This window comes from Chiloscyllium plagiosum, unplaced genomic scaffold, assembly GCF_037043375.1.
Source record: "Chiloscyllium plagiosum isolate Xiang-an unplaced genomic scaffold, Cpla_swu_hap1 HiC_scaffold_31, whole genome shotgun sequence".
Taxonomy (NCBI): domain Eukaryota; kingdom Metazoa; phylum Chordata; class Chondrichthyes; order Orectolobiformes; family Hemiscylliidae; genus Chiloscyllium; species Chiloscyllium plagiosum.
In genome coordinates, this window is record NW_028270169.1 from 49,979,255 (window position 1) to 50,002,458 (window position 23,204).

General features: G+C 42.1%; 1 protein-coding gene and 2 long non-coding RNA genes across 3 annotated transcripts in view; 2 read left to right on the top strand and 1 right to left on the bottom strand.

The window, feature by feature from the left end:
• Positions 1–16,228, top strand: part of LOC148141920 (uncharacterized) — a 54,377-nt gene extending 38,149 nt beyond the window's left edge. Inside the window, exon 3 of the long non-coding RNA XR_015752394.1 lies at positions 16,118–16,228. This is a non-coding gene — a long non-coding RNA (uncharacterized LOC148141920). The remainder of the gene's footprint in view (positions 1–16,117) is intronic.
• rhbdd2 (rhomboid domain containing 2) overlaps positions 14,894–23,204 on the bottom strand; it is a 53,422-nt gene continuing 45,111 nt past the window's right edge. The window contains exon 4 of the mRNA XM_043718774.2: positions 14,894–15,928. Within this exon, the coding sequence (XP_043574709.2) occupies positions 15,331–15,928 (598 nt within the window). The 3' untranslated portion in view covers positions 14,894–15,330. The remainder of the gene's footprint in view (positions 15,929–23,204) is intronic.
• The window catches only part of LOC148141921 (uncharacterized), a 49,791-nt gene continuing 47,157 nt past the window's right edge, over positions 20,571–23,204 (top strand). Inside the window, exon 1 of the long non-coding RNA XR_015752393.1 lies at positions 20,571–20,749. This is a non-coding gene — a long non-coding RNA (uncharacterized LOC148141921). The remainder of the gene's footprint in view (positions 20,750–23,204) is intronic.

The following is a 23,204-nucleotide window of genomic DNA, read 5'->3' on the forward strand; positions in this document are numbered from 1 at the left end:
ACACTAGGCATAGGTATTCCCTTCAAAAGACCTAGGCCTTCTCAATGTCCCATTTGTCTCCTGTTCTAGACAGGCAGCCATCCTTGTCCCAGAGAGTCAACCCTAGTCTAGACGGACAGCCATGCTCAGGGAATAAAGGAACATCTTGGAACCTACGAATGAGGCTGGAATTGGGAACTGTGCCAAGGTTAATGACGGGATAGTCAGGACAAAAATCTCACAGTATATTGCACTGGGTGCTGCCAGTGCGTAGCACCTTAGTCATAAGGTCAGACACAAGGAGGGGCTGTTTAGAGTGAAGGAAGGGCAGCAAATCAACAATGGGGTAGCTCTGTATCAAAGATAGAGCAAAGCATGTGCAGATGTGATGAAACTCACTGGCAGGAATGTCAGATTTGAAGACATTTGGAAACTATTTCCTAGCTACAAATTGTTGGAACCATTGACTGTGTATGCAAAGGTGTGGGAGTGGGCAGAGATGGGGGATGATAAATAATTTCACAACTTTGCATCATTTAGAGATTATGAGAGATGCCTGGGTTATTACAACACTCACTCTGGTTTAGAAATATGTAAGCAATGCCCCATACAACAGCATGAGTCAGATGCCTTGTCTAAGGCAATGCCCACACCCCATCACACAGGCAAACTTAATTCAAAACAAAAACAACAGCAACACTCCACCTAAAACCAGTTTCAAACTTGCAGAATGCCAGGGGCAATTACAAATCTTATGACAACATGGAACCAGGTGTGGAATTGACATGACTCAGAGGCATCCAACTCCATTGAGGTGTGTCATGTTCATGTCATTGGAACCGCCTCTGGTTGTAAGCATTGAGAACAATTTCCCAACAGCTCATACTGCTACCTAAATCCACAGATGTTCCTGTTATAGTTCTTATAAGCATTTCCTTATCCTCTCTCCATTAGATGCTAGATTAAGCTCCTCTTAATTTAGTCTATCAAGCCTTTAAATTTTGCACACTTCTATTGAATCTCATGTTAACCATTTCTTCTCTAAAGAGAAGCTAAACAGCAACTTAAAAACATTGCAATCACTAGATTTGCATAAACTAATTTATCCACCTAGAAGTGACATGGTGGTTCAGTGGTGAGCACTGCTGCCTCACAGCGCCAGGGACCTGGGTTCATTTCCTTCCTCAGGCAACTGTCTGTGTGGAGTTAGTACATTGTCCCTGTATCTGTGTAGATTTCCTGCAGGTGCTCTGGTTTCCTCCTACAGTCCAAAGATGTGCAGGTTAGATGGATTGACCATGCAAAATTGCCCATAGTATCCAGGGATGTGCATGGTGGATTAGCCATGGGAAATGCAGGATTATAGCATGGTGGGATGTTCTTTGGAGGGTTGCTGTGGACTTGATAGACTGAATGGTCTGCTTCCATACTGTAAGGATTCTATGAAATCCCCAGTAGATTTGGCTGTACCTTTGTTTTACGAATGTTTATTAGTTTAACAATTGCTATTAATCCTCAATTTTGTTTGGGCTTAAATGTACTTTATGTAGCACATTTATGCAAAATATGTCACAGAAACTATTATATATATAGAAATTAGATTCTATTAAACTAGTATTCTATTATATTAAACTAGTGAAGAATGCTGGAGAAACTCAGCAGGTCTGGCAGCATCTGAGAGAGAAACATAGTAAACATTTCGAGTCTGGTTTGACACATCTGGCAACTCAAAACATCAACTCTATTTCTCTATTCACTGATGCTGCCAGACAGTATGAGTCTCTGTGCTTGTTTCAGGTTTCCAGCATCTGCAATGTCTGCCTTTATTGGATTGGTTATATTAAAATTGGTTTGGTGCACTCGTAAAAGGTGATCCAGGGGAGAGACCATGTTCAAAATAGAAGTGTGCTTTATTATATTTAGAGAGGTTGATGAATGTGTCCCTTTTCTCCAATAAAAAGTGAACAACATTCTACAAAAGTAAACAACACAGATGCTGGAAATCTGAAATAAAAACAGAAAATGTGGGACATTTAACAAGAACAGCAGCAACTGTGAAGAGAGAGACAGGTGTAAAAAAAAAAATCAATCAAGCTTTAGGATCTCAAACCTCGTCAAAGCGCAGATGAATCTACTGGTTACACGATGTCGACTATGCAGTATATTTTACATTGTGTAAATGTGTTTGTGGTCAATTTTGAATTAATTTAAAACCTTAACTCAGGATGTCGGTAGCCCTAGTCACCTATATTTCCTGCTCACTCCCCTTCCTCTGAGACGATGTTGGTGCAGGATTCTATGACAATGATTCAATGATAGTGAGGTACATCTTGGTATTGTGAGATGGTGTGAGTAGCTGAACTTGAATCTGCCATCTCTTGTCACTGACGTCTATTTACTTGTAATGGGAGTGATCTAAAATGGGGTTCACTGCTCACTTTACATCAAGGGAGGAATGGGAATATATGTCCACAGTAGGAAGTCGCATGACTTGGACATGGTGGTAGTCCCAAACCTTTACGGCATGTCAGTCCCGTGGTAAAGGTGATGGAGGTCACAGGTCAAAGGGGTTGATGAGTTGTTATTATAGATCCTGTTGATTGTCGATATTATGACTTCACTGTGATCACCGTGGAGACAATCTAGTCCCTGGGCACACGTCAAGCAATCTGCTCCAGTCTAGGTTCCTGCCAAACTTCAGAGGTGAGGGGTTTGTCTTATGAAGAGAGATTGAGCAGTTTAGGTCTATACTGTTTGGAGTTTAGAAGAATGGGAGGAGATCTAATTGAGGTATAGAATATGCTAAAGGAAATTGACATAGAGCATTTACATCCTCATTTGGGGCAATCCAGAACAAGAGGTCATAGTTTTAGGATAAGGGCTAACAGATTTAAATAGAGATGAGGAGAAATTATTTCTCTCAAAGGGTCATGAATTCATGGAATTCACTACCCTCGAGTGCGGTAGATATTGGGAAATTGAGTAAATTTAAGGAGGAGATAGACAGAGTTTTAATTAGTAATGGGTTTTGGAGAGCAGATAGGAAATTGGAGTAGAGACTAAGATGAGGTCAGCCATGATCGTATCAGATGGAGGAGCAGATTTGAGAGGCTGGATGGCTTACTCCTGCTCCTAGTTCTTACGTTCTCAAGTGTTGGTGTATTCAGGTAAGTAGTGAGCTTTCCATCACACACCTTGGTTTGGAGAAGTTACAGAAATTCTGAACATGGAAACCAGATCCAGGAACCTTTAGCAAACTAGGCCAATTCCTGACTTTCTGATGGAGGGAGAGGCACTAATCATTGGATTAAGAATGTTTTATCTGAGGAATGAAGCTCCTCAGTAATTTCTTCAGGCTGTGCGATTTGGCTTCCTGTATTGATTATTCCCAGAATAAAAAGACCAAAGAACTGCAGATGCTGGAAATCAGACACAAAATACCATGAGGAGCATAGATAGGATGAATAAACAAGGTGGGGGAGTCCAAAACTAGAGGGCATAGGTTTAGGGTGAGAGGGGAAAACTTTAAAAGGAATCTAAGGGACAATTTTTTCGTGCAGAGGGTGGTGTGTGTCTGGAATGAGCTGCCAGAGGAAGTGGTGGAGGCTGGTACAATTACAGCATTAAAAAGCATCTGGATGGGTGTATGAATAGGAAGGCAAGTGCAGACATATGGGTCCAGATTAAGTTAGGATATCTGGTTGGCATGTACGAGTTGGACCGAAAGGTCTGTTTCCATGCGTTACATAGAGTCATAGTCATAGAGATGTACAGCACAGAAACAGACCCTTTGGTCCAACCCGTCCGTCCATGCCGACCAGATATCTAGTCAATCTAGTCCCACCTGCCAGCACCCGGCCCGTATCCCTCCAAACCCTTCCTATTCATATACCCATCCAAATGCCTTTTAAATGATGCAATTTGACCAGCCTCCACCACTTCCTCTGGCAGCTCATTCCTCTGTGTGAAAAAGTTGCCCCTTAGGTCTCTTTTATATCTTTCCCTCTCACCCTAAACCTATGCCCTCTAGTTCTGGACTCCCCGAACCCAGGGAAAAGACTTTGCCTATTTACCCTATCCATGCCCCTCATAATTTTGTAAATCTCTATAAGGTCTCCCCTCAGCCTCCAACGCTCCAGGGAAAAAAGCCCCAGCCTGTTCAGCCTCTCCCTGTAGCTCAGATCCTCCAACCCTGGCAACATCCTTGTAAATCTTTTCTGAATCCTTTCAAGTTTCACAACACCATAGGAAGGAGACCAGAATTGCACGCAATATTCCAACAGTGGCCTAACCAATGTCCTGTACAGCCGCAACATGGCCTCCCAACTCCGTACTCAATACTCTGACCAATAAAGGAAAGCCTTCTTCACTATCCTATCTACCTGCAACTCTACTTTCAAGGAGCTATGAACCTGCACTCCAAGGTCTCTTTGTTCGGCAACACTCCCTAGGACCTTACCATTAAGTGTATAAGTACTGCTAAGATTTGCTTTCCCAAAATGCAGCACCTCACTTTTATCTGAATTAAACTCCATCTGCCACTTCTAAGCCCATTGGCCGTTGAATCAGGATCCTGTTGTAATCTGAGGTAACCTTCGCTGTCCACTATACCTCCAATTTTAGTGTCATCTGCAAACACTAACCATGCCACTTATGCTCACATCCAAATCATTCATATAAATGACAAAAGTAGAGGACCAAGCACTGTTCCTTGTTGCACTCCACTGGGCACAGGCCTCCAGTCTGAAAAACAAGCCTCCACCACCACTCTCTGTCTTCTACCTTTGAGCCAGTTCTCTATCCAAATGACCCGTTCTCCCTGTATTCTGAGATCTAACCTTGCTAACCTTTTCAAATGCCTTACTGATATCCATATAGATCACATCTACCACTCTGCCCTCATCAATCCATTCTATTGCTACTTCAAAAAACACAATTGTATTATAGACCCCCTAATAGTCAGAGGGAAATTGAGAAACAAACTTGTAAGGAGATCTCAGCTATCTATAACAAAAATAGGGTGGTTATGGTCGGGGGTTTTAACTTTCCAAACATAGACTGGGACTGCCATAGTGCTAAGGGTTTAGATGGAGAGGAATTTGTTAAGTGTATACAAGAAAGTTTTCTGATTCAGTATGTGGGTGTACCTCCTGGAGAAGGTGCAAAACGTGACCTACACTTGGGATATAAGGCAGGGCAGGTGATTGAGGTGTCAGTAGGGGAGCACTTTGGGGCCATAATTCTATTAGATTTCAAATAGTGATGGAAAAGGTTGGACCAGATCTAAAAGTTGAAGTTCTAAATTGGAGAAAGGCCAATTTTGACAGTATTATGCAAGAACAGGATAGATCGAGTGAATCCTTCAAAGAGTATAAAGGAAGTAGGAGTATACTTAAGAGGGAAATCAGGAGGGCAAAAGGGGAACATGAGGTAGCTTTGGCAAATAGAATTAAGGAGAGTACAAAGGGTTTTTACAAATACATTAAGGACAAAAGGGTAACTAGGGAGAGAACAAGCAAAGATAAGCAAGGCGGCCTTTGTGTGGAGCCGCAAAAAAATCAGTATTTAATGTGGAAAAGGATATGAAAGATATAGAATGTAGGGAAATAGATGGCGACACCTTGCAAAATGTCCATATTACAGAGGAGGAAGTGCTGGATGTCTTGAAACAGGTAAGGGTGGATAAATCCCCAAGATCTGATCAGGTGTACCCTAGAACTCTGTGAAGCTAGAGAAGTGATTACTAGACCTCTTGCTGAGATATTTGTATCATCGATAGTCACAGGTGAGGTGCCGGAAGACTGGAGATTGGCTAATGTGGTGCCACTGTTTAAGAAAGGTGGTAAGGGCAAGCCAGGGAAATATAGACCAGTGAGCTTGACCTCGGTGGTGGACAAGTTGTTGGAGGGAATCCTGTGGGACAGGATGTACATGTATTTGGAAAGGCAAGGACTGATTAAGGATAGTCAACATGGCTTTGTGCATGGGAAATCATGTCTCACATCTCTATGACTCTAATATCAGAAATTGCTGGTGAAACTCAGCAGGTCTGGCAGCATCTCTGGAGAGAGAAAGAGTTAACAGTTTGGGTCCAGTTCTGAAAAAGGATCACTGATTCCGAAACATTAGCTCTGCATTCTCTCCACAGAGGAAAAAGTGAGGATTGCAGATGCTGGAGATCAGAGTCAAAAAGTGTGGCGCTGGAAAAGCACAGCAGGTCAGGTAGCATCTGAGGAGCAGTAGATTTGACGTTTTGGGCATAAGCCCTTCATCAGGAATGGTGGGGGGGGGAGGTGGGAGGAGCTGCCCAAGGGTGTTAAGAGATAAATGGGGGGCGAGGGGGGGAAAGGTAGCTGGGAAGGCTGAAGAGCTTCAGGGCAAAGGAGACCACCTGGATGGCACAGTGAGAGTGAAACTCATGGAGATCCTTGTGCAGGGAGGAGGAGAACTTCAAGGTGGGCATCCACGGAAGAGGCTTCACAGTAAGGTTATAATCAACTGGGGCCTGCTGTGCTTTTCCAGCGCCATACTTTTTGACTCTGATCTCCAGCAACTGCAGTCCTCACTTTCTCCTCGTCGTTTTAACTTTACAGTGAAGCCTCTTTAAAAGGTGTCCTGGTGCGCATACAATGAATACTAGACTGCTACATGAATAAACGTGGGGCAAACTGTTGCCTGGACCACAACTGTGCAAAAGCCTCCAGTACTACACAGAATAGGTTTGAGCTTTGAGCTGGTCTGTTCCATATTGGACAACGTCACAGTCAGAATGGCAAAGTTCTTACCACTAACAAAATAGAAACAACTGAGGAGGAGCAACTCCCTATCTATGTCCTGGGGGTTACCATTTACCAGAAACTGAACCACCTATATACTGTGGCTACAAGAGCAGTTAGGAGGCTGGGAATCCTACAATGGGTAACTCACCTCCTGACTCCCCACTGTCTGTCCACTATCTACAAGATACAAGTGTGATGCAATATACCGACTTGCCTGGATGGGTGTAGCTCCAACAACACTTCAAGAAGGCTATACCATCGATGACAAAGTAGGCCTTTGACTGGCAGCCTATCCCCCACCTCTATCATTCACTCCCTCAATCACAGACTGGCAGCAGTCTGTACCATCTACAAGATGCCTGCCTGCAACTAACCTGGGGTCCTTCAACAACATCTTCAAGATCCATAAACTCAACAAAAGGGCAGCAGAAATCTGGGGACATCACCATCTGCAAAGTCCCCTCCAAACCACACACCATCCCGGTATGGACCTATATCACTGTTCCTTCACTGTCATTGAGTCAACATCCTGAAATTCCCTGCCTGTGATTATCCCTGCAGCAGTTCAAAAAACAAAGCTCATCACCCCTTTCTGAAGAGTAATTAGAGATGGGCAATAAATGTTGGCCTATCCAATATTGATGTCATTATCTTGTGAAAGAATGAGAAGAAGGAGGAAGAACAGAATGAAAAAGATGGAAGGCAATTTAGTCAGCTCTTTTCTGTCTGTTATTCATCAGTAACTGATTTTAGTGTAATATCAATTACCAAAAACCCAATTCTCCATCCATCAGGCGAGTAGCTTACCTTCCTTCTGTTAGTGATGATCACAGCACTCGCTTGGCCACAACATAAAAATAAAAGCAGCCATTAAATAAACATTCTAAACCAAATTTAGAAATGAAATGCCATATTGCACAGAGAAGTCAATGAATTCGTCAAGGCATTCTCTCAGTGCCCGTCCTGCATCTCCTAGTGTTCACGCAATGTCCTAGCCCAGTGACTGCAGCATGGCTGTTGGAACTGCAAACTGACAAGCTGGCAGAATGAACAGTTGTTTTCCTGAACGACGACAGCAGCAACATGCTCCATGGAAACACTACTTGGGAAATCGAGCAATTCACTGGAGGGCACATTTCTGGGTCAATGTGAGGCACTGCGGGCAGACTGCAGCAGTTCGCGGTGGCAGATCATTGCCACCTGCACGAGGGCAGCGAGGGATGGGCAATAAATGTTGATTGCCAGCTACGCCCTGCAAATGAATAAATAAATACCCTGCAGCACATGGCTACAGGCATTATGGTTACAGAGAAGATATTGCAGGATAATTGTGCCCCTTGATTACAATTCAGGCAATGGATCTGGCTGTGGCGCTGTAAGAAGCTTAATTCCCTCAGATCAGTGGCCGGGTTCAGTGAATTCATCTTCAATTACAATACTGTATATCCAACCAATTGTATCCAACCAATTGTCTGCAGCAGGCAGACATTACACAGCAGCAGTGTGAGCTTTCTTTGCAGCACTGGCTGCCTCTGTTGTTGGCAATACCCTGCATTCTGTGTCAAGTTGGTCTTGGACTCCTCCATTAACCACTGGATTTCTAGCAGACTTCACAAAGTGCCAGGTATTTTCCTGTGAGTTCCCATCAGCATTATTCCATTCCTAGAACTTCTGCATTAGAACTTGAACACAACTGCATCCTCTAGCGAGCTAGAATCAGTGCTAACCTTTCCCTTCCTCCTGGCTTAAGCCCAACCATACACTGTGTCTCCCCCTCATTCAAATCCTGTCTCCAAGCTATCCTCTGTAGAAGTTGGCAGTGCAAGCATCTGAGTCAGTGCCTGTGAGGATGAGACCAAGTGAATTGTCATCATCGTCCATATCTTCATGATTCTTCCCCATTTAGATCTATCTAGGATATCTGGTTGGTATGAATGAGTTGGACCAAAGGGTCTGTTTGCGTGCTGTACATCTCTACGACTCTATTGTCCTGCTCAAGTTGCAGCTCTTAGTTATCTGCAAGGAAAACCAAACAAGTATCCAGTTCTGGCATGAGGAGGGATTGACAGAAAGAATCGCAGGCTTACATAATCTGAAACTGTTAAATCACAAGAGCATGAGACAGGGAAGTGTGGAAGAGGATTAGATACATCTCAAGTCTTCACTTGTTTCAGTCCTGTTGCTGGTCACAGCCATAGCAATGGGCACCTCAATAAATAGCAACGTGGCAGTGAGTGTTGTGCTTTTAGGGATGAATAGCTAATGGTATATATCATGTTTGGAATGTGGATTTGAAATTCATAGGAGCACCTAGTATGTGAGGGTCAGAAAGAACATTTAACTATTAGGTCTGAGCATTGATTGATAAAACTTGTTGTTGAGTGCTGGGTTTGGAGACAATTGGTTGGATATACAGTGTTGTAATTGAAGATGAATTCACTGAACCCGGCCACTGATCTGAGGGAATTAAGCTTCTTACAGCGCCACAGCCAGATCCATTGCCTGAATTGTAATCAAGGGGCACAATTATCCTGCAATATCTTCTCTGTATCCATTTTCAGAAGCAAGAGAATTTAGCCCCATCTTGTAAACATTTAACATATTTTTCACACTCTGAGTCATGCAGCACGGAAACGCACCCTTTGGTCCAACTAGTCCATGCCAACCATGATCCCAAACTAAACTAATCCCACCTGCCTGCATTTGGCCCATATCTCTCCAAACCTTTCCTGTTCATGTACTTATGTCTTAAATGTTGTAACTGTACCTGGATCCACCAATTCTTCTGGCAGTTTATTCCACACATGAACCACTCTGTGTAAAATAGTTGCCCCTCATGTCTTTTTTAAAATCTTTCTCCTCTCACCTTAAAAATATTGCCTCAAGTTTTGAACTCCCCCACCATAGGGAAAAGATCTTTGCTATTCACCTTATCTGTGCCCCTTATGATTTTACAAACCTCTATAAGATCACTCTCCTATGCTCCAATGAAAAAGAGTTCCAGCCTCTCCTTATAACTCAAACCCTCCACTCGGGTTACTGCATAAAATTTCCCAGGCAATTAAGTATATTTTGGTGTAGCCACAGCCCTATGATAGAAAAGACAACAACCAATTTCAGCCCCCCAAATGTTTCCATAGAAACAAATGTCATGGTGACCAGATTATGTTCTTTTAAAATTATGTTATTTAAATGATTAATGTTGGCCAGTACCCTGGAGAAATTTCCCTTGCTCTTCTTTGGAGTTGTCATAAGATCATTTACAGCCAGGTAACAGGATAGAGGGGGGTTCTCTGTTTAATGTTTCTCCAAAAGGTGACAGCTCTGACCTTTGTAACACTGTCAGCCCTGCACTGGAATGTCAGCCTTGATTTTGTGCTCCAGTCTGTGGAGCAGGATTGAACCCACAATCTTGTGACTCAAAGAGATGATGTCATGAATATTTAATCATGCATCATGTATTTTAGTGCATATGTTTTAGTTCTAGGAATTAAAGTTTAACTGTAGAAATTGGAATAGATGCACTTAAAGCAGCTTGATGCTAAGTGTACTTATAACGTTGGGGTCACGTTGTTTTAAGAGGTTAACAGCTCGGAAGGTAAGGTATCTGAAATGCCATGCTTTAGCAGATTACCAGGAAGTGTAAAATAAATGGTAGTTCATAAGGTTACCAATGTTTGTTCAGTAGAATCATATTAGAGGAGTCAAAGCAATAAAATAAGGCTTGCTGAACTGGAAAAGTCTGGTCCTGAGAGATGCTTGTTTGGAAGCAAAGGTGTAGAATCCCTTTCAAAGGAGATAGAATTTTAATAACATAGAGAACACAGCCTGAAACCAGACTCAAAATGTTAACTCTGTCTCTCTCTGCACAGATGCTGCCAGACTTGCTGAGCTCTTCCAGCATTCTCTGTGTTTGTTTCAGAATTCCATCCGCACTGTTTTGCTTTTAATCCAGAGTTTCAATTACATTGGGTGATGCAGAGTGTCAGTAACATCTCGGCAAGGTCTGTCCTGACTGCACTGACCACTTAAAAGTGTAGACTGTGAAGTATTTGTTCATAGTTTGTCTGTTAACTCAGGTCATTCCTGATTGTTAGATTCTAAGATATAAACATAGTGGATTGTTGTACTTTTCTAACCTTGTACAGCAACATCTTTTTTTTTCCAAACCTGGGAATCCTGTGGATTGGTTTGATTTGCACGTACCTGGAATTTCAATTGTTACCTACTTTAAACAAAAAAAAAATTGCAGTTCTGATGAGGATATGAAGAAGTGACAATATCATCTGGGATCATATCAAGAGTTGAAAATGTGTTGCTGGAAAAGCGCAGCAGGTCAGGCAGCATCCAGGGAACAGGAGAATCGACGTTTCGGGCATAAGCCCTTCTTCCTGAAGAAGGGCTTATGCCCGAAACGTCGATTCTCCTGTTCCCTGGATGCTGCCTGACCTGCTGCGCTTTTCCAGCAACACATTTTCAGCTCTGATCTCCAGCATCTGCTGACCTCACTTTCTCCATCATATCAAGAGTGCCTTCTCAGATCTGAAACTGAATCAGGCAATTTTAATTTGAATATTCAAATGTAAAAATTTGGTATTGCAAAAGCTACAATTAAACATGGCGTGACAATGGTAAGGAGTGGACTAGAAATGAAAGGAACTATGTGATAGGATAGAGGCAAAGGAAGAAGGCCCAAGATAGTGAGGCCAATGTGATGCAGAAAAGAGGATTAAGCACATGTAAATTATTTTAGTCAGAGAATGATAAGCTGCTATATATCGGAACTGTGTTGATGAACAGATTGAAGAAGCATGTTATTTTGATTTTTAGCAACACTTTCAGTCTGACATTAACAGTATCATGTAGATCTGAAATATTCAAATAGCACAAGAATAGAACTTATCATAAGCATTTTAACAGTGCACTGTAATCGAGTTGAGCTGCACCTTTTACAGAGAGAAGCGATTTAGTAATTAATTGAAAACAAGAACAACTTGAATTTATGTACCATCTTTAATGTTGTAAAATGTTTCAGGATGTATAATAAAACAAAGACACCAACTGATGTTACAAGACGTCACAACAGATGACCAAAAAATGGTCAAAATGTTTTCAGCAGCATCTGAAAGGCTTAGAGCAATGTTCCCTAATATTGTTCCCACTCAGATACCGCAAATGTGATATCCAATAAAAAAATTTCCAATGCATCCAAATATATAGGTCCTTTGTGCAATTAAAAGCTTTACAGAAGGCATTGGTCGAGAGGTGATGAAATTGAAGGAAGGAAATCCAGTGCTTAGGATATTGCTAACTAAAACACACCAGCAATGGCAGAGTAATTACATTTGGGGATGTACAACAGGCTGGAATTGGAGGAAAATATTGGAAGGTTGAAAGGCTGGAGAAATTTATGGAGATGGGGAGGAATGAAAAAACAAAGATGAGTATTTTGAACTGCAGGTGTTAGTGCATCAGGCATTGATATAGCTCAGTGAGTGTATGGAGGGGTAGAATTTGGTGTGAGAGATCAAATTACTGCAGATGCTGGAATCTGTACTGAAAATACACAGTACTGGAAATCGCAGCAGTCAAGGCAGCATCCATGGAGAGAGAGCAAGCTAATGTTGAGTCTGGATAACTCAAAACGTTTGCTGCCTCTCTCTCCATGGATGCTGCCTGACCCACTGTGCTTTTCAGAATTTGGTGTGAGTTAGGATTCAGATAGTAGAGCTTTGAAAATGTTAGATTCAGATTTAACAAAAGCATGGGCAAGGGTTTCAACAATAGGTGAGCTGAGTCATTGGCAGTGTCCAGCAAAGATATGGAGATAGAGAAAGGTGGTCTTAAGCTCAAACAGAGATCAAATCTGATGTCAAGGTTGAAAAGGGTGTCCTTAAATCTCAGGCAGTTACCAGGGAGAGGAATGAGGTTGGAGACAATAAAACTGTAGATGCTAGAATCCAAGATAGGCAAGCAGGAAGAACACAGCAAGCCAGGTAGAATCAGGAGGAGAAGTCAACGTTTCGGGTGTAACACTTCTCCAGTCCTGAAGAATAGGAAAGAAAGTCAATGGCAGGACAAAAGTTAATGGCTTCAATCTTCCTATTATGTAGTTGGAAAAAACATCTGTGCATACACTTCTGCATGTCAGATAAGCAATGTGACAAATTAGAGACAGGGAATCCCTAAGAAAAGTGGCAATGTGGTACAGCTATGTGTGATCATTGTAAGGCTTAATGTAAAACCATCTTACATGATCTAGTCCATTCTTCAAGCACTTTGTCTTTGTGGCCTACACAGATTTGTACCATTGAACATGAGGAGGTACCTGTACCGTCTTTTGTTTCTACTAATTGCCAGATAGCTTCAGATGATAACACAAGCTTCAAACAGTGCTTTAATTTCAGATTCCCCCACCATTCAGGCATTTGCTCATTTCTGAGCCTCAACATTTGCACAATTTAATTCAGCAGTTAACAAAGTAAAAGAGGAGGTGGAAGGGCGACCACAGTTATCGATATTTGAATCATAGTCACATAGGAGTAAAAACAGTTGGCAGAATTTCATTTTAAACAAATTGCACTTTAATTTCATTCTTCAAAATGTTCTCTCTCCTCTGGCACGTTCACCTACTCTGCTTATTCTCACTGTTGAAGCAAATCTTTGCCACTGTTTCCTGACCTTCAGCAAATTACCCGACTAATATGAGGCTTGAACAAAGGTGAAATAGTAACAGTAAACAAGGGGCTTTCCACAATTGCTTTCTATGCCAGTCGGTGAGGTACTTGGAAGACCAGCATTTCTCTTCCTCTCATTCCTTATTTTCTATTGTATATGGCTCAAAGGTAAAAGACAGAGGATGATTGTTTTTCAGACTGGAGGACTGTGACCAGTGGAGTGTCACAAGGATCGGTGCTTGGTAGCCTACTTTTATTCATTTATATAAATGATTTGGATTTGAACATAGGAGGTATAGTTAGTAAGTTTGCAGATGACACCAAAATTGGAGGTATAGTGGAAAATGAAGAAGGTTACCTCAGATGGCAACGGGATCTTGATCAGATGGGCCAACGGGCTGAGAAGTGGCAGATGGAGTTTAATTTAGATAAATGTGAGGTGCTGCATTTTGGGAAAGCAAATCGTAGCAGGACTTATGGTCCTTGGGAGTGTTGCTGAACAAAGAGACCTTGGAGTGCAGGTTCATAGCTCCTTGAAAGTGGAGTTGCACGTAGATAGGATAGTGAAGGCGGCGTTTGGTATGCTTTCCTTTATTGGTCAGAGCATTGGGTATAGGAATTGGGAGGTCATGCTGTGGCTGTACAGGATGTTAGTTAGGCCACTTTTGGTATATTGCGTGCAATTCTGGTCTCCTTCCTACCGGAAGGATGTTGTGAAACTTGAAAGGGTTCAGAAAAGATTTACAAGGATGTTGCCAGGGTTGGAAGATTTGAGCGAAAGGGAAAGGTTGAATAGGCTGGGGCTGTTTTCCCTGGAGCGTCGGAGGCTGAGAGGTGACCTTATAGATGTTTATAAAATAATGAAGGGCATGGATAGGATAAATAGACAGACTTTTCCCTGGGGTGGGGAGTCCAGAATTAGAGGGCATAGGTTTAGAGTGAGAGGGGAAAGACATAAGAGAGACATAAGGAACTTTTTCACACAGAGGGTGGTGCATGTATGGAATGAGCTGCCAGAGGAAGTGGTGGAGGCTGGTACAATTGCAACATTTAAAAGGCACCTGGATGGGTATATGAATAGGAAGGGAGGGATATGGGCTGGGTGCTGGCAAGTGGAACTAGATTAGGTTGGGATATCTGGTCGACATGGATGAGTTGGACCGAAGGGTCTGTTACTGTGCTGTACATCCCTATGACTCTGTGATAGTCTGCCCAGTTAACAATCAAAACTCTCAAAATTGTTTCCAATAGCGGTTCTAAGACTCAAACTCAAGACTAGTTTAGTTGGAGGTATGTCCTTCAGATATTTTGACCCATCAACTGTCAATTCTTAATTAACACATTTATCAAGTATAAATTGAGCCATTTCATACCCATCAATTGCTCTGATATCCTAGCTTAACTAATGTTGGTGCGTTGGCATTGCCAGTGCAGACTGAAATGGACACTAAGCCAGTATTAAGACAAGATAAAAATTTTATGATACTTTGCAAACAGAAAACAATGTTCCAATCTGTGCTAATAATGATAATTAGAGTACAGGTACAAACAAGAAATAATTAATGACTGTTAAAATAACCAGAAGATGCAATCTAGAAAAAAAAGCAAGATTTTTAACGCCAACATTTAGTACATAGTTGTAGAGTTTCAAGTCTTTTGCACTGAATTTGATGCCAATGATATAACTCACTATGTATCAATACACACTTTTCTACTTTCGCTTTGGCTTGAACCAGCATTTGGAAAATTTTGCATTTCTATTATCTGACAAGTGGAAATTCAAATAATAATTTTAAAACAAAGGCATCTTTGGCATTGAGTGGTGACTCCATGATGATGGCAAGAACTCTCCGTTTTGCAGAGGTCTGCTCCAACTCAGGGCCAAAGGGTAAGACCTAGTTCATGACCACAGAACAGGAATCTTCAAGGTCTTCTCTAATAGCTGGGGTTTGATCGTCACTGTGTTGGAGCCCAGATGAATTACACAAAACCTTGGCAGCATATTGATAATCACCTTTATGATCACAAGTATGTGCATGTCCAGGATTATGTGTAAGATTATGGCAATGCCCATGCCTAGGTGTGTATCCAAGATCATTGCCATGCCCTTCCCCAGGTGTGCATCCAAGATCATGGCTGTGCCCATGCCCAGGTGTGCATCCAAGATCATGGCTGTGCCCATGCCCAGGTGTGCGTCCAAGATCAGGGCTGTGCCCATGCCCAGGTGTGCGTCCAAGATCAGGGCTGTGTCCATGCCCAGCTGTGCATCCAACATAATGGTTGTGTCCTAGTCCAGATGTGGAGCCAAGATTATATTTCTGTCCATGTCCAGCATCATATTTAAGTCTAGGAACATATTCAAAACCATAACTAGGATTGTGCTGATGCTCAGGTCCAGACCAATATACCTTTGAATATTGGTAGTACTGGGAATCAGTGGTTGGAGGAAAGTAATAGGTTTGTGTGGGATAGGATCCTGGTTTAGGATTGCACCTATAATAAAGAGAAGAAGGTTATTGCAGTGCTAAACTGCCATATGTATTTTTATCCTGTAGTTGTCTCCCTATATGCAAGCCATCATAATTTCAAGTTTTAGACTGTGAAGTTGTGAATAAGAAAATACCACGAATCATAACTTCAAGGATCAATGCCAAAGCATAAAAAAACATTTTTTCTTTGTAGGAAACTCGATGCTGATGAAACAGTCTGCATTCCAATTGTACCAAGTATCCCATATATGGACTGGTGCACTGGAACTTTTGGCAAATCCTAGCTCAGTGAAAATGTATACAGGCAAGTATGTTATAAATTCTGTGTTCTATCTACACTGGAATTAATCGCTGGAGCAGTGTAAGGCTTATAACAAATAGTCAGAAATCACATGAAGTAGAAACACACAGCCATTTCCAAATAGTGAACACACTCAAATGAATTCTTTCAGACATTTTGCAGATTCCTTCAGTAAAGCCCAATTCTGACTTCTCAAGATAAAATGATTGCAAAGTTAGCCCCCTGTACTGGAGCAACTGGAATTAGATAGGTACTTCCTTGCACACCCATCCCCACACCAGCCATTCTGGATGACAGACAGGTTTTCCAATCCAGAGGTATACTCAGGCGCGAGGTATAACTTCCGGGCACAATAGAGAAGTATTATCCTAGCCCTTACCTCATTCCTCTCCTGCCTGGCAGAATGCAGCCATTCCTACAATATCAACCAGACTGAGGGATGTTTGATATCCATCCAGATCTGTGGATACACCCAACAGGCATTGCCCCATTCCTGGAGGTGGGATTAGCCTGATCCCAATCCCACCAAGTCTCTCACTGAAGAATCCAATACAGCGACAGTGACCCACCTATCAAGGTAGGCAGTCAACACCACCAGCATCCAATCAGTTGGACTACCTGAAGACTGCACAGTCATAACATCCCAAATGCCACAATCCTTGCTTTTCTTAACATATATTCATGATCTTGATCTTGGTGTGCAGGGGACAATTTCCAGATTTGCAGATGACACTAAACTTGGAAGAATTGTGAACTGTGAAGAGGACAGTGTGGAATTCCAAAGACATTGACAAGTTGGTGGAGTGGGCAGATAGTTGGCAGCTGAGGTTCAATGTAGAGAAGGGCAAGGTGATGCACTTTGGTTACAGAATGTTGAAAAGCAATATAAAATAGGTTATGCAGGAACAGAGGTGCCTGGGTATATATGTGCACAGATCATCAAAGGTGTCAGGACAGGTTGAGAGAACAGTTAATAAATCACACTGTTTTTGGCTTTATTAACAGGGACATTGAGTACAAGAGCGAGGAGATGATGTTGAATCTGTACCAGACACTTGTTAGACCTCAACTGGGGTACTGTGTACAGTTCTGGGTGCCACATTATAGGAAGGATGTATTGGAGAAAGTGCAGACACAGAAATGAAGAACTTCAGTGATGAGTATGGATTGAAGAAGTTGGGACTGTTCTCCCTGGAGAGAAGAGGATGAGAGAAGATCTGATTGAGGCTTTCAAAGTCATGAGTGGCCCGGCAGAGTAGGCATGGTAAAGCTATTTCTGCTTGTAAAAGAAACAAGAACATGTAGACATAGATGTAAAGTAATGTGCAAATGGAGCAAGGATTATGTGAGAAATATCTTTTTCACACTGCAAGTTGCTAGGGTATTGAATACACTCCCTGGAAATCTGCTGGAGGCAGGTAAAACTGAGGCATTCAAGACAAAAGAATGATTGTTGGGATAATAAGAATGTGCAAGGATATGAGCAGGAGATTGGTCCCAGGTAATAGAGCCAGACTAGCTAGTAGAGTCAGGGGAGGCATGAGGGGTATATGGTCTCCTCTGCACCATAATGATTCTGGAATTCTATGTTTGTGAAAACGTAAACCCCATTGATAAACAAGAGCCAATATGTAGAAGAACAAAACCTTGGGATGATTACACAAAGACTAGATGTGGCATTTGAAACTTGGAACATGCCAACTCCAGTCAGCTGATCTCAGATAGGCCAGTTTGGAGCAGCTTCCTTTGGTCACTGAGTTTGAGTTTGATTTACTGTTGTCACTTGTACCAAGATACAGTGAAAAGGGTTGTTTTGCATGCTATACATGCTACCCTGATCATACCATGCATCAGAGTAGCAGAATGGATTGCAGAATATAATGTTACAGCTGCAGAGAAGGCATAGAGAGACAGATCAGAATCAGAAATATTTGAGAGGTGTTCAAAAGTACATAACAGAAGAAGGTGTTTTTCAATTATATGCGTATTCAAACATTTATATCTTCTGTCTGATGGAAGAGGGTGGAAGAGAGTATAACCAGAGTGGGAAGGGTCTTTGATTATGTTGGTTGCTTTCCTGAGGCAACAGGAAGAGTATATGGAGTCAATGGATGGAAGGCTGGTTTGTGTGAGGAACTTGGCTGTGTTCACAACCCTCTGTAGTTTCTTGAGAAGAGGAGTTGCCATACTATACTGTGATGCATCCAGGTAGAATGCTCTCAATGCTGTATCTATAAAAACTGATAAGACTCTTTGTGGACATGCTGAATTTCCTTAGCCTCCAGAGGAAATAGTTGTTGTGTTTTCTTGTGCTTTGTTGTGTGTTCCATGTGGATGGACCAAGACAGATTGTTGGTGATCATCACTCCCAGGAACATGACGCTCTTGACCATCTTGACTTCAACACCATTGATCACCAGCTCCTTCATGTTACTGATGTTGATGGAGAGATTGTTGTCTTTACACAATGCCGCTAAGCACTCAAACTCTTTTTGTATTCTGTCTCATTGTTGTTTGAGATCTGACCTACAACAGTGGTATCGTCAACAAACTTGTAAGTGGAGTTTGCAGAATTTGGCCACATAGTCATGAGTGTATTAGTACAGTAGGGGCTGAACACGAGGCTTTGAGGGGCACTGGTATTGAGGATTATGGTTGGAGGAGTTGTTGTCACCTATTACAGTCTATGGTTCAGAAAGTCAAGGATCCAGTTACACAGGGGAAGCTGAGACTTTGGTCTCGGAGTTTAGAAATGAGTTTGTTTGGAATTATGCTATTGAAGGTGGAGCTTAAGTCAGAAAGTAGGAACCTGTCATGGGTATCCTTATTATCCAGATGTTCCAGAGATGAATGTAGAGCCAGGGAGATGGTATCTGCTGTGGATCTGTGCCCTGGTAGGTGGATTGCAAAGGATCAAGGTACTTTGGTAAGCTGGAGTTGATGTGAGCCATGACTTACCTCTCAAAGCTCTTCATAATGATGGAGGTCAGAGCCATCAGGCGGCAGTCATTGAGGCACGGTGCATGATTTTTCTTTGGCACCGGGATGACGGTGGTCTTCTTGAAGCAGATGGGGACTTCAGATTGTAATAAGTAGAGGTAAAGATGTCTGCGAATACTCCCGCCAGCTGGTCAGCACAGGATTTGAGTGCACTGCCAGGGACTCCATCCAGGCAGATCGCTTTCCGTAGATTCATCTCAAAAAGGCCAATCTAATGTCGGGCAGTGGTGACCATGTGTACAGGTTCAGCTGAGGCTGTTGGAATAGGTAATATCATTTCACTGACCTTGGACAAACCCAGCATAAAAAGCATTGAGCCCATTGGGTAAGAATGTATTGTTGCACACAATTCTGTTCGACTTCGTTTTGTAGCTCATAGTCTGGTGTAAGCCTTGCCACAACTGATGGGTGTCCGTGTGATTAGCGAGGAGACAATTGGGTAGGCTCTTTTGATCATTGATGATATAGACTGAAAGTAAATATATACCCCATAAAAAAGGGTGTGAATCTAGGACATGTGGTGGGTTCTCAGACTCAAGAGGGAGCTGCATCTGTCCAGACGAGGGGTACAGATCGCATCATTAAAAAAAGGTAGATGGTTACACAGTGATTGCAATATGATCTCCTGGACTTGTCCTGAGAGCAAATCCAGAGTACATTAATCCCTCATTAGCCCTGGGATTTTGTCTTTCCCAGGGTGTGGTGGTGGTATTCAGGACTATAAAGTTTCTAGCCATGAAACTCTCGCCACCATGAACATGGAGCACTCCTCATGGATTAGTGTGCCTTTTCTTACTCATTATGTTGTGTGCAGCCAACAGCCCAATGATACACACTGCCGATATGAAAAACAGTATGTTGGCAACGAAGCCAAATAAAACCTATGCCTTGTGGGCTCTAACAGTGCTGTGGTACTGCCCCTACTTCTGAGCCAGGAACCACAAATCTTCCAGAATTGTGTAATAGCATACACAATGGGATAAAGAAGCATAGAAGGGAGAGAATGAATTGATACTTTTGTCTGGCCAATAAATTGCTGTATTTCAGCTATGTTAATCAACCTGTTTAATATATCCAATAAATTGATATGTCAAAGGATCACATTACAACTTGATATGAATAATTACAAGTTAATGATGATGTGAAGAAATCAGATAGTTTAATTGATACAGTTATAGAGTGATGGATAACAAGAAGTAACAAGACAATAATCTGAGTGGCTCAGATGGACTGATATCTGTGACTTGCAGCGTCCTTCTGCAGTTCAGTGTCATACTGTTTTTTTGTGAAGTACCTTGGGATGCTAACTGCACTACTGAATATAAGTTGTTTTGTTGATAGGATCTCAATCACAAGAGTGGATGAATGACTTCAGGACAGTGTGCTGAACCCAGAGAGCGGGTTCACCATGAGGTCCTTCCAAGGAATCAATCATTTATTTTTGCCAAACCTCTGGCAAACATTCATGAAAGGAGAAGTGGTGGCCAAATGGTACATCGTCAGGCTCTTCATCCGTAGACCCAGGTAATGGTCTGGATACCTGGGTTTGAATTCTGACATGGCAGCTGATTGTTTTTAAATTGAATTCAAATTCCATTTGGAATTAAGGCTTTAATGTTGACCCTGAAATGATTGTCAGGAAAAAAACTCATCTGGTTCATTAATGTCCTTTAGGGAAGGAAACTTCCATTCTTTTCTGGTCTACGTGTGATTCCAGACCCACAGCAATGTAGTTGACTCTGAACTACCCTCTGGGAGAAAGTGAGGACTACAGATACTGGAAATCAGTGTCAAAATGTGCGGTGCTGGAAAAGCACAGCAGCACATCAGGCAGCATCTGAGGAGCAGGGGAGTTGACATTTCGGGCATAAGTCCCTCCTGCTCCTCGGATGTTGCCTGACCTGCTGTGCTTTTCCAGCACCACGCTTTTCGACTATTAACTGCCCTCTACCCTATTAAGGATGGGCAGTAATGTTGGCCTAGCCAATATACCCACTACTAATGAATAAAAAAATCCATTTTGAATCTCCAGTGGATCACTAGCCATGCCATCTAAACAAGACACTCCATTCTATCCTTGGTCACCCACTTTACAAACTGTCTCTCTGTGAAGTGATAACTGAGTTCTCATGTATGTAGAATACACTGATTCACCGCTCAATCCACCCCCTCCCCTCCAAATACCTTTATACGATCAGGTTGCTTATCCAGTAATCTAGTTTTGGTTAATCTGTACATTTTGTCAACTAGCCATCAAGAAGATCATTTGGTGGCACCACAAATTCCATTCCATTCTCTCCTTCATTGTAATTGTAAAGAGATTAAATCAGATTTCTCCCATCGTATGAGGTTCGAAGCTGGACTTGCAACCTCATTCTCTCTCTCCATCTACAACACCTAACTTTATCTCCATAATTCACCCATTTCTACATAGCTTCTTCCCTACTGCTGCTGAAAGTACTTTCCTTCTTATTGTTTTACCTACACTCCAGAAATGCAATGGTTTCCAGGCCAGTCTATCATTCAATGTCCATAAACTTGAGTTGATCCAAACCCCTTTGCCTATATTCTAATTCACAACAATCCAGTCTATGGGGTCGCAGCTTATAGGCCTCCCTTGGCAGACAGTCCACTAACATTTGGATTAAAATATTTGTGTCTTCATGCTCAACACACTCCAAAGCCCATTCTGCAACCTCCTTCAGAACCTACAATCCTTCAAGAACTCTGCATTCCACCAAATCTGGTCGGTTATGCATTCCCTTACAACAACTCTTCTAGCACTGGCAATTTTCAAGGAATCAGTTCATAGAACCCCTACAGTGTAGAAAGAGGCCATTCAGCCCATCATGTCCACACCAATTCCCCAAAGAACATCCTACCCAGACCCACCCCATCCCTGTAACTCTGCATTTTGCATGGCTAATCCACCTAGCTTGCACATTCCTGGATATGATGGGCAATTTAGCATGGCCAATCCATCTAACCAGCACATCTTTGGACTGTAGGAGAAAACTGGAGCACCCAGAAGAAACCCACGCAGACACGGGGACAGTGTGTAAATTCCACACAGAAGGTCACCCAAAGCTGGAATCGAACCCAGTTTCCTGGTGCTGTGAGGCACCATACTAACCACTGAGCCACCATGCCACCCACAGAGATTTCCTCAGTAGTGGAAACATCTTACATAGAATGTAGGAATAGGCAATTCAGCCCTTTGAGGTTGCTTCATCATTCAATGTGATCATGGCTGATCATCCAATGCAATTCTCTGTTCTTGGTTTCAAAGTTAAAAATCACACAGCACCAGGTTATAGTCCAATGGGTTTATTTGGAAGTACAAGCTTTCGGTCGAAAGTTAGTGCTTCCAAATAAACCTGTTGGACTATAACCTGATATTGTGTGATTTTTAACTTTGTACACCCCAGTTCAACACTGGCACCTCCAAATCGTTCCTGATTTCAGCTGTCTATGCCCAACTTAAGGAATTTCCTCCCTAAATCTCTCCCTGTCCAAAATGTTCCTTAAAACCTACTGTGTTGATGATCAGATCCTGAAAGCAATGACCCCTTGATGTGGTGTCAATTTTTGTCTGATTACTCCCAAGTGTAGTGCCTTGGAAAATTCTCCTACGTTAATGGTGTTACATAAATCCAAGTGTTTTTTTGTGACTATCCATTATATTTAAAGTCGGAAATGAGAAACTGTTTAACCAGACTTAAGAGATTAAGTGTGTACAGTTTCTATAATTTGAAACAGAAAGGATCCCCATTTCTGTATAATGTCACAGTCCAATAATAGGCTACTATGTAATCAAATCAGAATGTGGTGTAGCATTTTCTGACTTGGCAATAACTTGCTTCTTGCAATGGGCTCAGTTTTCCATCATATAATTATAATAATTGAACAAATTGAATGCAGACAATCATTCTCTGCAGTGAATTTAATAAAAACAAACTACAGGTTTTCACATCACGTA